Here is a 14,762-nt window from a genome sequence, read left to right as displayed (position 1 = left end):
TTTTAATATATTTAATCAATGAATTTGTTCATTCTATTTGAGTGAACCACTCCCAGAGAAATCCTTCCTAGACCCAGAAGAAATCAACAATTTTAGCCCAGTGAGAAACATCAGCCTTCCTGGGCAAGTTTCTTGAGTGGATGGTAGCCAACCAACTCCAGGCATTCTTGGAGGAGACAGATTATCTGGATTAATTTTAATTCATGTTCAAGCCTTGTTTTGGTATGGAAACAGCTTTGGTTATCCTGCATAACGACCTATGGTGGGAGAAAACAATGGGGAGTGTGACTATTTTGGTTCTCCTGAACCTCTCAGAAGTTTTTCATAGTCAACTTTTGTCCTTTTGAGTCTGAGTTGGGTATGAGAAGCACTGCACTGCTGTGGCTCCACTCTTACTTGAATGGAAGGCTCCAGAAGGTGCTGCTTGGGAGTATTGCTCTGGCCTTGGATCCTCCAGTACAGGGTTTCTCAGGAGTCACTCTTGTCCCCCAGGTTATTTAACATCTACAAGAAACAGCTGAGTGAGGACATATGGAGTTCATTGTCATCAAAATGCTGATGACATGCAGCTCTATTTAACTTGTTCTAGATGGGGGCTTTGAGGATAAAAAAGAGGTCCCTCTCATTCACTGTCTGACATGAGAGACAGACAACACCAGCAAGTAATTTTGTAATTAAAAGACACTATTGTAGGTGCATATTAATAATAAAGAATGAGCCCATCTCCACTCAAGACCAACTGCCACTGTGATCACACACAGCGGATTTATATGTTTACCTTTTTGCAATGATTAGATGTAGAAAAACATCATAGTAGAAAAAATTCCATTACATTCCATATCGTACATGATTATCTTAACCTACAGTTCTGGTGTCAAAATATCTGACTCCAGGTATGCCTCAGAAGTCATAAACCATGGGTTTTCAAACTACAGCCCACAAGCTGGATCTGGCCCATCATGCCCAATTATCCAGCCCGCCATAGCTCGCCATGAGTCCAAAACGATCTCCTTGTGAGCAAGCCCTGCGCATGGCAAGGTGCCAGCTTGCTTGCAAGATTACTTTGGACTCGCTTGGAGAAAATGATCTCTGCGCACGCACACACGTCCCCCACCTGGCCCGCGCCCACCTGCCCACATCATCTTGGCAGCCCATGCCCATCTCCGGCACCTTTCAACTGGCCCCCTGTTCAAAAAGTTTGAGGACCCCTGTCATAAACTATTCAAGGCAGAACTTTAGTTTTTAAAGGGTTGATTTTTACCTCACACACTGAGAGTAAGGGGGCCCATCTATCTGCATCCAAGGCAATTTACAAGGCCCATAAGATTTAGTTTGATCAGCTGTAAAATGGCTTTGGGGACTTTTATTCCCAGATAGGCTTATGGCATTGGGGCATTGTTTAAACTGCCATATGGAAAACAGGGCAGGGGGGTGTCTGTCCCCAGGGTCTTAAGTCAACTTGAGCCAATTCGTTGTGTATCCTGATATTGATCCAAAAGTATCTAACAAGCTTGTTAGCTTTGATACAGAGCTTTTGGGGTTATCAATAACAATAACATATCATCTGCATAAAGGATGGTCTTATATTTTGTACTGTGATGGGTGAGACTTGGTATATTTTTATTTTGCTGGGTGACACAAGCCAATGGTTCTAAACAGATGTTGAACATAAGGGACATCCTTGGTGTGTGTCCTTTTCCAGTGGGAAAGGAGGGGAAACGGTTTCATTGACCTTGGATCTGCATACAGCATCTTCACCCAGACCAGAAATTACTGAGGAAAATCAAATTGTGAGTGTGGTGGTGATAAATAGCCAATAAATTTGAAGGAGTGGAAATGGCCATCATGTAGCATGCAAAACATGGTGGTAAAGCAAAGGTGGAAGATGTCACAATCATGTGCCATTTTCCTTGCTCCTGTGAAGGCTCCTCGTTTCCACCACATCTTTTGAGTAGTATGGGAAGATCATGATGCATATCTGCTTGGGTCCTCAGTAGGTGTTTTCACACACTCACTTTAAACTGTGGTTTTTGTGGGGAAGTGCAGGAGTTTTGCAATGATTCCATGGGGCTGGTTTGGATCTTGAGGCAGAGGAATGGGAGATGAGTAAGCCTTTTCTAGTTCCAGGATAGCTTTCTCCAGAAATTCCAAGTATTTTTGCCATGAACATGGTCAGGTTGGCCATGAACGTGGTCATTCTCTCACTCCAACAATCCTCATATTGTTCCTGAAGGATCTTCCACAGGAACTCAGATCAAGGCGCAATAGAAAGAAATGGTGGTGAAATTATTCAACATGCATCAAAATGTCTACTTCCTGTCCGCTGCGTTGCTGCAGGAATGTGTGTTTCACCTAGAAAATTTCCAAAATGTAAAGGGGAAAATTCAACCTAGGTCCCACCTAGAGACATAGAATGGTAGTAAAATTGGAGACAAATGGTTTTCTAAACTCTTACTTGGAGTTATAACAACTCAATAGAAGAAGGAAAATATAGCTATAGAAATGGCCAATTTGATTGTTGGATGCCATCAAGTTATCTCTGATTCGTGGCAACCTTATGCATCAAAATGTCCTGCCTTTAAACAAGCCTACTCAGTTCTTGTAAACTTGAGGCTGTAGCTACTTTATGGAATCCATCCATCTTATTTTTCTTGTTGAGCTGGTGTTAATTTGGTCTTCCTCTGCTTCTGCGTTCAACTGTCTCTTATTGTTATTGCCTTCTCATATATGCAATTCAGAGATTTATGAGAATACAGTTTTCAAAGAATATACATAAACTTCAACAAAAGCAGACCAACTTGCTAAATAAATATCCATTCACAGGTGATATCTATACACCAGCCATTTAAATATTAAAAGTGTTCTAAGGTCCATTGCATTACAGGAAGTAAGGCAGCTATCCTTCCAGTGTTGTAATATTAGAATTCAGCTATCAGAAGAGCATAGAGAATCCATTTGGGCTGTGTGTTAATTTCTAGAAAGCAGGTAGGCTATGTACATCAGTATATGTTAAATATTCCAATCCAAGATGTATCTCTATAATGACCTCCTCCCAAAAAGGGGCAATTATTGGGCATTGGGAAAACGTATGCTTGAAAGAACCATTTGCTGTGCTAACTCCAACAACAATTAGCCAACTTAGACAAACCCTTATTAAAGAGACAGTGTGGTGTCACACAGACAAGAAATACAAGTTTTGCAAAGTGAGATATAGCCTGAGATCAAGTGTGATCTGATCCAGATACCAACACCAAGTCAGCAATCCACTGATCAGGTAAAATGGGAAATGGGATATTTCCTCATAGCATCAGTTTAGTATTAGAAAATGTATCAAAATGTAACTAGCATAGAATTAAGTGCCACGTATCTCTAACAGCTGCAATTGTGAGATGAACCCTATCAATGCTAATATGCATTGATTAGTTTCTGCCTAATGGCATCCATTTAGAAGAAGGTCCAATTGTGAGATATGAAGTTAAAATTGAACCATGTTCTATTTAGACTCATTGAAATGAATGGGATCAAGTTAGAGATGTTTAGTTTAAGCATACTTCATGTCAATTAGTCTAAGTACGGTTTACCCCTAAACTTGTTTTATTCTACAAACCTTACATTTCTGAAATTTTCCTTAAGTATGAAAAATCTTTGCTTAAACAAGAAGTACTACAGTTCTCAACATGGTTGCCTGGGGCATTTTGAGCTGAAAAGCTATTTACTGTTTAAATATGTATAGGATTGTGCATATTTACCTGTTTAAACATAAAGTGTGCTTCACCGGAGCAGGTACATTCCCAGAATTTCAACTATTCAATGGAAAGCTTTCATGGAATGCTTCGTATACTCTAAACCATTATATAAATCATATAATTCAGCTGTAATCCTACATTTACCCGGGAGTAAACCACATTGAATGCAATAGTGCTTATCTCTGAGAAGATACAGTAAGTAGATACTATTACTGTATTCGAGTTGTAATAATTTCATGTTCCATTGTTCCCAGTACCCCTGTAATGTCACAGCAGTCCTTGAATAAATTTGGATTTAAAGATCCAAATGTGGAAAGAAATTTAAAATGCTAATTCTTTTAAAGCAATCTATTAGCTACTTTAACAACACATACTCTATGTGTAGCCAGTGCTAAAAGAAATAAGCTTTATTTGTTCATATGCACAAACTTAAGATGACACTTAAAAATAAGTACCAAAAGCCATGAAGACATGATTAAATTACAATATTCAAGGAGTTGTTGCTTCAGAAAACATTGAGTGCATTCTATAAATACACTGTCTCATAAATAACAAATGATATGCTCATGTTTGTTCAGTCTACTGCACAATATAAATACTTTCAATATATAATGTCTTTTTATTATATCCTTTTGTATTACCCATCTGTGTTTACTGAATCATTGCTAAATAGCCTATGAAAGCTGTGCTGTGTACATAGCAGCGAGTCTAGTCATCATGCTTCTTATCATAGAGACAAATACAAAAATCCCATGAACTCCAGAATTTTATTTGGAAGAAATACATTTTTGTCTGGGAACTATTTTTGTTTACAAATAGGTATATCAAGAACATCTTTCTGTTTCTGTAAGCTAAAGGAGGGAAGCTGCAATTAAGTAGATATTAACAACAATACTTTTACAATAAACATTTTGAATATTAATATAAAGGAACTACATGTGAATCTGTCAAACAAAGAAAACCATCACAAAAGTCAGGGTGCAAGGAAGAAATAACAGAACAGTATTAAAAAAAAATATAGAAAAAGGAGGGTTTGGGGACATCAAGCATGTGTCCAATCAGATTGGCAACTGAAACTTAACATCAACTTGAGCTTGCTTTGCTAAGGTCACTATTTCAGAAAGTTTCACAACCTAGAAGACAAATGAAATAGAATTTAAGAGGTATTCTGTTCAAGTACCAGTTAAAGGCATAACAAGTTCAACAATAGATAGCATATAAAATGACAATAAAATAATGATTAGCATAAACAACACCATAAAGTGGCCACTGAAGAGCCTGCATGTGTCCAGATGGATCAAGAACTACCTGAACTACAGATAATAGCTGAGATGCTTTATTTGAATATTATGTGTACCCTTTCTCTCAAATTCTACTTCAACTTTGACAAAAGCAAGCAACTGTTATCACTCAGGTCAAAATTCAGCAACATGATTTAATCAATTTTAGAGTACAATAGTATGCAGGTTTCAACAAAAACAAGTCCTACAATTCATAGCTAGGAATGCTGGGAGTTATACCAGTTTTTTTCTACCTGAACATGCACAGATTGCACCTTTAATCTCATTAGATGGAATGTTTCATGATTAAGCAAGACCCAGTCACATAGCTTTAATTAAACAAGTAGTTTGTTCTCAATTGTGTTAGTTGTTTTGAATGTTCTATCAGTTTATTGCTACAGTTAAATACTTACTGTAATAGTTACATTACAAGGGTCAGATAGAAAACATGAGGGATGATCTGATGGTTCCTAGACAGTATCTAGATAATCGTCAGATGATTGGGACTCTCCCCCTTAACCCACAGCCAGCACAGAAAGAACTCCATCTTTTCTTTTTTTTTTTTTCTTTTCTTTTCTTTTCTTTTCTTTTCTTTTTTCTTTTCTTTTCTTTTCTGAGGCTAGGAATTCAGCCTTGGAGAGGTGATAAATGGGGTGTTTGGGAGGGGTGGGGGAGAATGCAAGGCAGAGCTACAAGTTGTGCTTTCTCTTTTGCAACCTCTTTCCTTCCCTCCCTCTCTGAAAATGACTGTCTAGCAAAAATATAGAGGAGGAGGAATGTGGAGGCAGATACTGCTTCTATGGGTCATCTCACTTTGAACTGGATGATCATCAGCTTCCAAGTGACCAACTGTGTATAAAGCAGTGATGGCAAACCTTTTAGAGACCAAGTGCCCAAACTGCAACCCAAAACCCACTTATTTATTGCGAAGTGCCAACACTGCAATAAAACCTGAATACTGAGGTTTTAGTTTAGAAAAAACAACTCACAGCCAGTCCAAGCAAATATATATATATCCTTGGCAGCACACTGACCAGCCATGCAAAAGCTCGGACAAGTCGTGGCTACTGAGTCACGGCTCATGACATCATCACCTGGCACTGCTATTCCTTTCCAAGCATGCGCATGGCCCTTATTCGATGCTTGGCTGCTGCAGTGATGCTGGAGCGACTTGACTTGTGTGTCAACAGAGAAGGCTCTGTGTGCCCACTGCAGCACGTATGCCATAGGTTTGCTACCACTGGTATAAAGAGTTAGCTCTGTTTCCAGCATCTTTGCAGGACTCAGTTAAACCATGACTAACTGGGCAGACAAAAACAACAACATTCTCTCTTACGCTGTAGCCACTGAAATAGGCGAGTATGTTGAAGAGCTCTGCATTATGCCAACAATGCCCGCTCAGTTATTAATTTCTGAGCCTATGTTGTTATGTAGAAACAGTTCTGGAAGTACTGTAGATTAATCCCAGACAGGGATTCTATTTTTGACCATGAAGTTCCCTGTGTCTAACAGTAGCTTCAGAGCTCCCTTTTGACTCAATATATTTAATATTACTGGAGCATGTTTACAAATTTGTTACAAATTTAACCTTACAAACCCTGGATCTTACAGACCAATATCTTTTATTAATCATGATGCTAAGATTTTTACAGCAATATTGGTAAATAGATTGAATAAATTTATAGATAAATATGTAAAGAATGATCGATGTGGGTTTACAAGATGTAAGATGACATCAATGGATGTCAGATGTAGTAAGGAGAGTATTATAACTATTATAATGAGAAGCAAAATATAAAGGCAAGCATATTAGCATTTTTAAAGCATATTTAAAGCCTTTGACTGTGTGGAATGGCCAACAATGAAGATCTTAATAGAGAAGATGGGATTTGGAACAAAGTTTAAGTAATAAATCAATTGAATTCAGAAAATATGGCAAAAATAATTGTAAACGATGGTATTACAAAAAACAATATTACAGTGTGCATGGGTTCCTGAAGGCCTAAGACCCAGAAGAAAATGAGGAATGAAAAAGCATGATGGGACTGACCAGACTGAGAAAACTGAGAGGCCAGGAGTGGTTGGAGAATGGAACATAACAGATAAGATAAACCCACGCTGTACCATCCAGAGAGACAATGGAATGTGATGAGAGTGCGTGTGTTCAAGATAATGACCAGCCCACGCTGTACCATCCAGAGAGACAATGGAATGTGATGAGAGTGCGTGTGTTCAAGATAATGACCAGCACGTTGTGTGTGTCAGCTCTGCTCAGAGGAGTTCACTGTTCAATCCAGTTGAACTAAGCTGATCAACTTTAAGGTATAAAATGCCTGGGCTTTCCTGCTCCCATGTGTGCCAGAACAGTGCTATAACTGGTCACCCACAGTCCCAATGGATCACTGAGAGGGTCTATTGGCTGTGAGTATGAGTGTTGCGTGAATGCAAGTGTGAATAAGGTCTCTTGATATTGTTGCTGATGATTGCTGAATTTGTATTCTTATACTTCTGTATTCTTTATATCATAGAATAAATGTTACATGCATAAAACCAGATCTGGCATTCAGTCTCTCTTTGATAAGGGCTTTCCTTGGAAACCTGATTGTCTCCTCTTTAGGATAGTCTCCTAAGCTGAGGAACGAGACAGGGTTGCCCCTTTATCCCCAATATTATTTGCTTTAATGATGGAAGTATTGGCAAATGCAATTAGAAATGATATACAGATAGAAGGAATTGGAGTATGTCAGAAAATTAAAATTAATTTATTTGCAGATGACACATTGTTATTTCAAGATCCAATAAATACTATAGAGAGAATATATTCACATTTAAAGGAATTTGGAAAATTTAGTGGGTTGTAAGTAAATTGGGAAAAAATCAGAAATGATGTTATACAATCATAATAGTGAAGAATTGGATATATTAAAAGAAAAGTATAAATTAAAAATTGTAGATAGTATTACATATTTAGGATATTCCAAAAAATAGTCAAGAATTAAAGAAGAAAAATTATGAAAAATTAAAGAAGGATATAAAAGATACAATAGGAAAATATGAAAAGGTAAAATTATTATGGTTTGGAAGAACAGCAGTAACAAAAATGGTTGTTTTGGATGATTCCAATCAAGTTCTATGATCAAGAATTAAAGGAAATGCAGAAGTTATTGGAGCACTATGGTATGAATCACAAAAAGAGGGAGGGCTGGACATTCCAGATGTTAAAAAGTATTAGGTTGCAAATCAGTTAAAGACAGTTCCAGATATTATAGCTCAAAGTAAAGAACTAACATGGAGCAATATTGAATTAAAAGAATTAAGGGAAATAGGTGATCATTTAGAGAAATACTGGTTTAAAAAGGATATAAAAAATTATTAAGAGAATTCAAAATCTCTTCTTAAAAAATACGATAGAAATATGGGAAAAGTGGAGACAGCCGTTAATTCCAGGAATTTCTCCGTTAACACCAGAGGTTGAAAGGGAGAAATCCCCAAAAATAGAATCAAAGGATCAGATTAATAAATTAAAAAAATAATCAAATATATAAATAGGAAGATTGGAAAAATAAGATAAAAAAATATAACACAATTAAGGAGTATATTGGCAGAGGCCAAATTAAATTGGTCAAATTTAATTCAGTTAGAAACATGGATAAAGAAGGGGGATAAATTTAAAGAGGAAGAAAGACAACTAACAAAATTTGAAACAATTTTGAAAGAATGTGAGATTAAGAAAGAATATACAAGCAAAGGAAGAATTGCTAAAATTTATAGGATATTAATAGAGCTAGAGATGAGACAAAAAGTTTAAATCAATTTGGGAAATGAATGTAGGTGAAATAAAAGACAAGGATAGGAAGAATATTTGGAATAGAAGAGTATATAAGAATATATTGGTTAGAATTAAAGAACATGGCTATAAAGTGATATGGAGATGATACTTAACACCAGTTAAGTTAAATCAAATTGATGATAATTATTCTAATATTTGATTTAACTTAACTTGGAGATGTGGGAAAGGGACTGGAACTTACAAACATATGTGGTGGGATATAAATTTAGAAATGTCACCAAGAATTGTGTTATTGCTGTTGATTGAAAAACAAGATATAAATGAAGTTAAGAAAGAACTGATCTTAAGTTTGATAATAGCAGCCAGGTGATATTTAAATACTGGAAACAGAATTGGGTTATGCAAAGGCATGAATGGTGTAATGAAATACGGAATATGGTAGTTAATTATAAACTGACAACAGAAATAAAAATTTAAAAAGGGTTAATAAAAGCAAATAAATATAATGAAATGTGGGAAGATTTTGTAAAAGCAGTATTGCTAGAAGGGAAAGGTTGTAAGCCTAATCAAGATTATATGAATTTTTGGAGGGGATATGGGTATAATTGAAGTATATTATATATGGTTAATTGTCATAATATATGAAATGAAATGGAGGTATTACTTGTCTCCTGGGTGGTGGGGGCATGGTATTATTTACTTCTTTACTCATTAGTTGGATTTTATGTGTTATATTATTGATATTTTGGATGGTACATATTTGTATTTCATATGTTTATATTTGTTTTTATTTTTTCTCTGTATTAAAAAAAATAAAAAGGATGGGATACATTGAGAGAAAGAGAGACAGACAGACAGGATTAAATATTCAACCAGTTAAGTACACATCAATTCTGTATGGTGTAATGTGTTTTAAAAAAAGTTTCCTGAAAATGATGTCTTAGCCTAACAATGTTAAAAGTCTTGAGTTTCTTTTCCAAGTTCAACTGGTTTAATTCATCTGAAGGAAAATATTCTATCTCAGAATAGTACTTTAAGACAGTACTATAGAATAGTACTGTAGAGAGTAGTATAGTTTTAGTTATCCTTGGAAAGGATTAAACTAGTAGCCCCTGAGGAAGAGACAAAAGGCTTGAAATGCATGGGCCAACAATCCATTTTAAGGGGCACCACTGAAGTCTTCTCTCTCTCTCAGTCACTGAACCAGGGCCCTCCTTCAAATCACAACACAACACAACCCAACCCTCACTGTGTAGGTTACCTGCAGGGTCATTCAGTAAACATGCTGAGTGTGCTCCCTAGAAAAGTTAGATTTACCTAAGTATATATAAATAGAGAGCGAGAGAGAGTGAGAGAGCACTTGAGGAGTGTACAGCTGTGGTAGGGTTTTATTAACTTCCCAAATACTCTACTATATTAACAAATTGGCTACATAAACTGCAGCTGGGATTTAGTAGGATTCTAATACTTGCATACAAATCAGGGATGAATGCTCACAGAGTTATTCTTGTAACTATCACAATGTGCATACATCTAGCATGATCATCATGTATGAACACGACTTACATGTATTTCCAGCATATGTTAGAAGTTAAGAATATTGTTTCATCCATCATAGGCTAGCAATGACTAATTAGAGTATGCTATAACAAGGATTTGACAGCAACATTATTTAAAAAAAACTTTTAAACTCACCATTTTAGCAGCTTCATCTAAGTCGTCACAGGCAAGTATTTTCAGACCACTATCTGTTATCAAAGCTTTGGCATCATCAACTCGTGTACCTGCATTGTCAACATTGCATTTCAAGATTAATAGGTTAGTCTTCTCAATGTTATCTTAACATCCTCCATTTAGAAGAGCAACATACACTGCAGCTGCTATGCCTCTCAACACTCACAAGTGATTGCCCATTAAGCTACAATGTTGTCGTAACTTCCATCCACTTATAGATTGAGAACTTTTCTATTAATCCAGGCCAGCTTGCAAGAACACATCCGCAATCAGCACTATGACTAAGCAAGAAGACTTCCTCCCACTTCATAGACAGATTCAAACAAAAATGTTGGCTTCATTACCAAGAAAGATTAATTACCAAAGAAATTTTACAATCAAATGGACTAAGGAGTCATCTTCTGTAGTATAAATATGTTAGGGTTCAGATTATCAGGGAACATGCAATCCTTGAGTGATGCCACAGTGAATATCATAAGTTCCCTTAGAGTATCTACCCGGAATTGTGCTTCTTAGGCACAGACATCTGAGAAGAACTGCCTACTTACATCCAAGCAGATGCTCATTTTTGGGTAGTTCTTTTCAGACACTGGAAAAATATGCAAAACTGTGCACAGAAGGGTGCTAATGAATGTGGTCTTGCTCGATGCTCTAGGGGCATTTTCTATTTAAAGGTTGGAAAGGTGATGAATTGCCCACATGCTTTCCCTTCCTCTAGAGTGAGAGCATTTACTCATTACATGCAGCCAGAGCAATCTCCTTACTTCTGTTGCTGGCAATGATTGGTAAAAGGGTTGGTTCACTGGTGTTCCCAAACATGACTGTGTACGCTGTTGCCTTCAAAGCAGGAAGGCGGAGCAACCCTCTTTGTTCCTTCAAAACCAATCATGACCTTGGGTTTTTATGGGTGAATAGGATGGTCCTTGCTACACTTTATATATATCTTCCCATGCTTCCTGCGCCTTATAAAGAAACTGGAAGAAAGCAAGCTACTTGCCATTTGCTTCCTTACAGGGGAAAAGTAGGGGTGTGTTTCTAACCCTTGCATTTTTAAGATAAGTAAATATTGGTGCTAAATATGGGCATGGAGGCATGTGAAGTTCCCCTGGAGCCATCAAACCCTTGCTATTGTTATCCAATTTTTCATTTTTTCTATTCTCTAGTTTATATTTTGAGCATGTGTCCTGTGTATGGGAAAACATGCGGAAGATTATTGTCTGGCAAGGAGTTAGGTGACATGTCCCATTTCTTCTCATGTTGCCATAATCAAGTATGTTGATTTATGCTGAGTCTTCAGTTATACAATGGAATGTGTTTATGTTTCTCATATCCTATTCTCCCAGGCATAGAGCATTCAGGAGGATCCTAGATTACTCTAGATTACTCTGGAGTTGTTTAGCTCAAGGGCCAGCTGCTGGGGATGCACAGAATGAAAGTTTGAGTCAGAAGCATTCAACTATAAAACCAGGGAGGGGGGGAAGCTTGAATTTGGGAGCTTCTACACAGATCAGGTGCTGGATGCTGTGTGACTGATGGTCTGAGATCTCTCTCGCTGCCTAACGGGGGCTCCTGGCAGCTGAAAGGGGGAGAAGATATTCTTGCAAGGGATAAATGCTGTTGCTTGCCTATAGATACTCTTATTCCTTAAATAAAGCATTACTTTTCCTTCACCTACTGGCGTGCTCATTGCCTCCAAATCCCAAAAGAACCCCTGCCTCCTGGCAGAACATCCTGTGGGTGTGATCACAGGCTACACATAGGCTGTTCCAGATGTCTCCAACTTCTTGCTATATTTTACTCTTTACCACCTCCTATTTTTCTGTCTCCCCTTCATGGATCACTGCCTTGTCGTGGCGAAGGGGCTTGTGTAGCTCAATGAAGCTATGAGCTATGCCGTTCAGGAGCACTCAAGATGGACAGGTCATAGCAGAGAGCTCTGACAAAACGTATCCACTGGAGAAGGAAATGGCAACCCACTCCAGTATCCTTGCCATGAAAACCCCATGGACAGCACCAAAAGACAAAAAGATATGATGCCAGAAGATGAGCCCCTCAGATCGGAAGGTGTCCAATATGCTACTGGGAAGAGCAGAAGGCTAGTACGAGTAGCGCCAGAAAGAATGAAGCGACTGGGTCAAAGCCGAAAGGACACTCAGTTGGAGATGTATCTGGTGGTGAAAGGAGAGTCCGATGCTGTAAAGATCTATACTCCATAGGAACCTGGAATGTACGATTCATGAAACAAGGCAAGCTGGACGTGGTCAAACAAGAGATGACAAGACTGAACATCAACATCTTAGGAATCCAAGGCAAACCATTCAACATCACAGTAGTCCCAGTCTATGCCCCAGCCACTGATGCTGAAGAGGCTGGAGTTGACCGGTTCTGTGAAGGCCTACAACACCTTCTAGAATTAACACCAAAAAATGAGGTCATGAGGGATTGGAATGCTAAAGTAGGAAGCCAAAAGATAACCGGAATAACAGGCAAGTTTGGCCTTGGAGTACAAAATGAAGCAGGGCAAAGGCTGGCAGAATTTTGTCAAGAGAATACAATGGTCATGGCAAACACTCTTTTCCAACAACCCAAGAGATGACTCTACACATGGACATCACCAGATGGTCAACACAGAAATCAGATTGACTATGTGCTCTGCAGCCAAAGATGGAGAAGCTCTATACAGTCAGTAAAAACATGACCAGGAGCTGACTGTGGCTCAGATCATGAGCTTCTTCTTCTAAAATTTAGGCTAAAATCGAAGAAAGTAGGAAAAAGCATTAGGCCACTCAGGTATGACCTAAATCATATTCCTGATCCCTACAGTAGAGGTGACAAATAGATTTAAGGAATTAGATCTGATAGACAGAGTGCCTGAAGAACTATGGATGGAGGTTCGCAACATTGTACAAGAGGTAGCAACTAAAACCATCCCAAACAAAAAGAAATGCAAGAAAGCAAAATGGCTGTCTAAGGAAGCTTTATAAATAACTGCGAAAAGAAGGGAAGCGAAAAGCAAGGGAGAAAGAGTGGTTACTGACCTCGAGCCGGACATCCTGGAATGTGAAGTCAAATCGGTCTTAGGAAGCCTGAGCAACAACAAAGCTAATGGAGGAGACAGTTGAGCTATTCAAAATCCTAAAAGACAATGCAGTAAAAGTGCTACACTCAATATGCCAGCAAATTTGGAAAACTCCACAAAAAACTCACTGGGTTGGAAAAGTTCGGTTCATATTCCAATTCCAAAAAAGGGCAATGTCAAAGAATGTTCAAACTATTGCACCATTGCACTCATCTTACATGCTAGCAAAGTTATGCTCAAAATCCTACAAGCTAGGCTCCAGCAGTATGTGGACCAAAAACTACCGGAAGTACAGGCAGGGTTTCAAAGAGGCAGAGGAACTAGAGATCAAATTGCCAACATATGCTGGATCATGGAGAAAGCTAGGGAGTTACAGAAAAACATCTACTTCTGCTTCATTGACTATGCTAAAGCCTTTGATTGTGTGGATCAAAACAAATTGTTGCAAATTCTCAAAGAGATGGGAGTACCAGACCATTATGAGAAAGGCGGGCCTAGATGAATCACAGGTTGGAATTAAGATTGCTGGGAGAAATATCAACAACCTCAGATATGCAGATGATACCACTCTAATGGCATCTAAAGTGAAGAGGAACTAAAGAGCCTCTTGATGCGGGGGAAGGAGGAGAGCACAAAAGTTGGCTTGAAACTCAACATTAAGAAAACTAAAATCATGGCATCTGGTCCTCTCACTTCCTGGCAAATAGATGGGGAAGAAATGGAGCTAGTGACAGATTTTATTTTCCTGGGCTCCAAGATCACTGCAGACGGGAACTGCAGCCAAGAAATTAAAGGACGCTTGCTCCTAGGGAGGAAAGCTATGGCAAATCTAGACAGCATATTAAAAAGCAGAGACATCACCCTGCCGACAAAAGTGCATATAGTCAAGGCTATGGTTTTCCCAGTTTCAATGTATGGCTGTGAAAACTGGACCATAAGGAAGGCTGAGCGCCAAAGGATTGAGGCCTTTGAATTGTGGTGCTGGAGGAGACTCCTGCAAGTCCCTTGGACCGCAAGGCAATCAAACCGGTCAGTCCTAGAGGAGATCAATCCTGACTGCTCTTTAGAAGGCCAGATACTGAAGATGAAACTCAAATACTTTGGCCACCTAATGAGAAGGAAGGACTCACTGG

At 38.3% G+C, this 14,762-nt stretch overlaps 1 protein-coding gene across 1 annotated transcript in view; it reads right to left on the bottom strand.

The window, feature by feature from the left end:
* Positions 1–4,130: 4,130 nt before the first annotated feature.
* Positions 4,131–14,762, bottom strand: part of SUCLA2 (succinate-CoA ligase ADP-forming subunit beta) — a 54,982-nt gene continuing 44,350 nt past the window's right edge. Inside the window, exons 8-9 of the mRNA XM_044431662.1 lie at positions 10,512–10,600; positions 4,131–4,879 (exon numbers count right to left, since the gene is read on the bottom strand). Coding sequence (XP_044287597.1) covers positions 4,805–4,879; positions 10,512–10,600 — 164 coding nt within the window. The 3' untranslated portion in view covers positions 4,131–4,804. The remainder of the gene's footprint in view (positions 4,880–10,511; positions 10,601–14,762) is intronic.

Source organism: Varanus komodoensis, unplaced genomic scaffold (genome assembly GCF_004798865.1).
Source record: "Varanus komodoensis strain SLA01 unplaced genomic scaffold, ASM479886v1 scaffold23, whole genome shotgun sequence".
Lineage (NCBI taxonomy): Eukaryota > Metazoa > Chordata > Lepidosauria > Squamata > Varanidae > Varanus > Varanus komodoensis.
The sequence above is the reverse complement of the archived record's forward strand: the minus strand, read 5'-3'. Positions and strand labels throughout refer to the sequence as shown.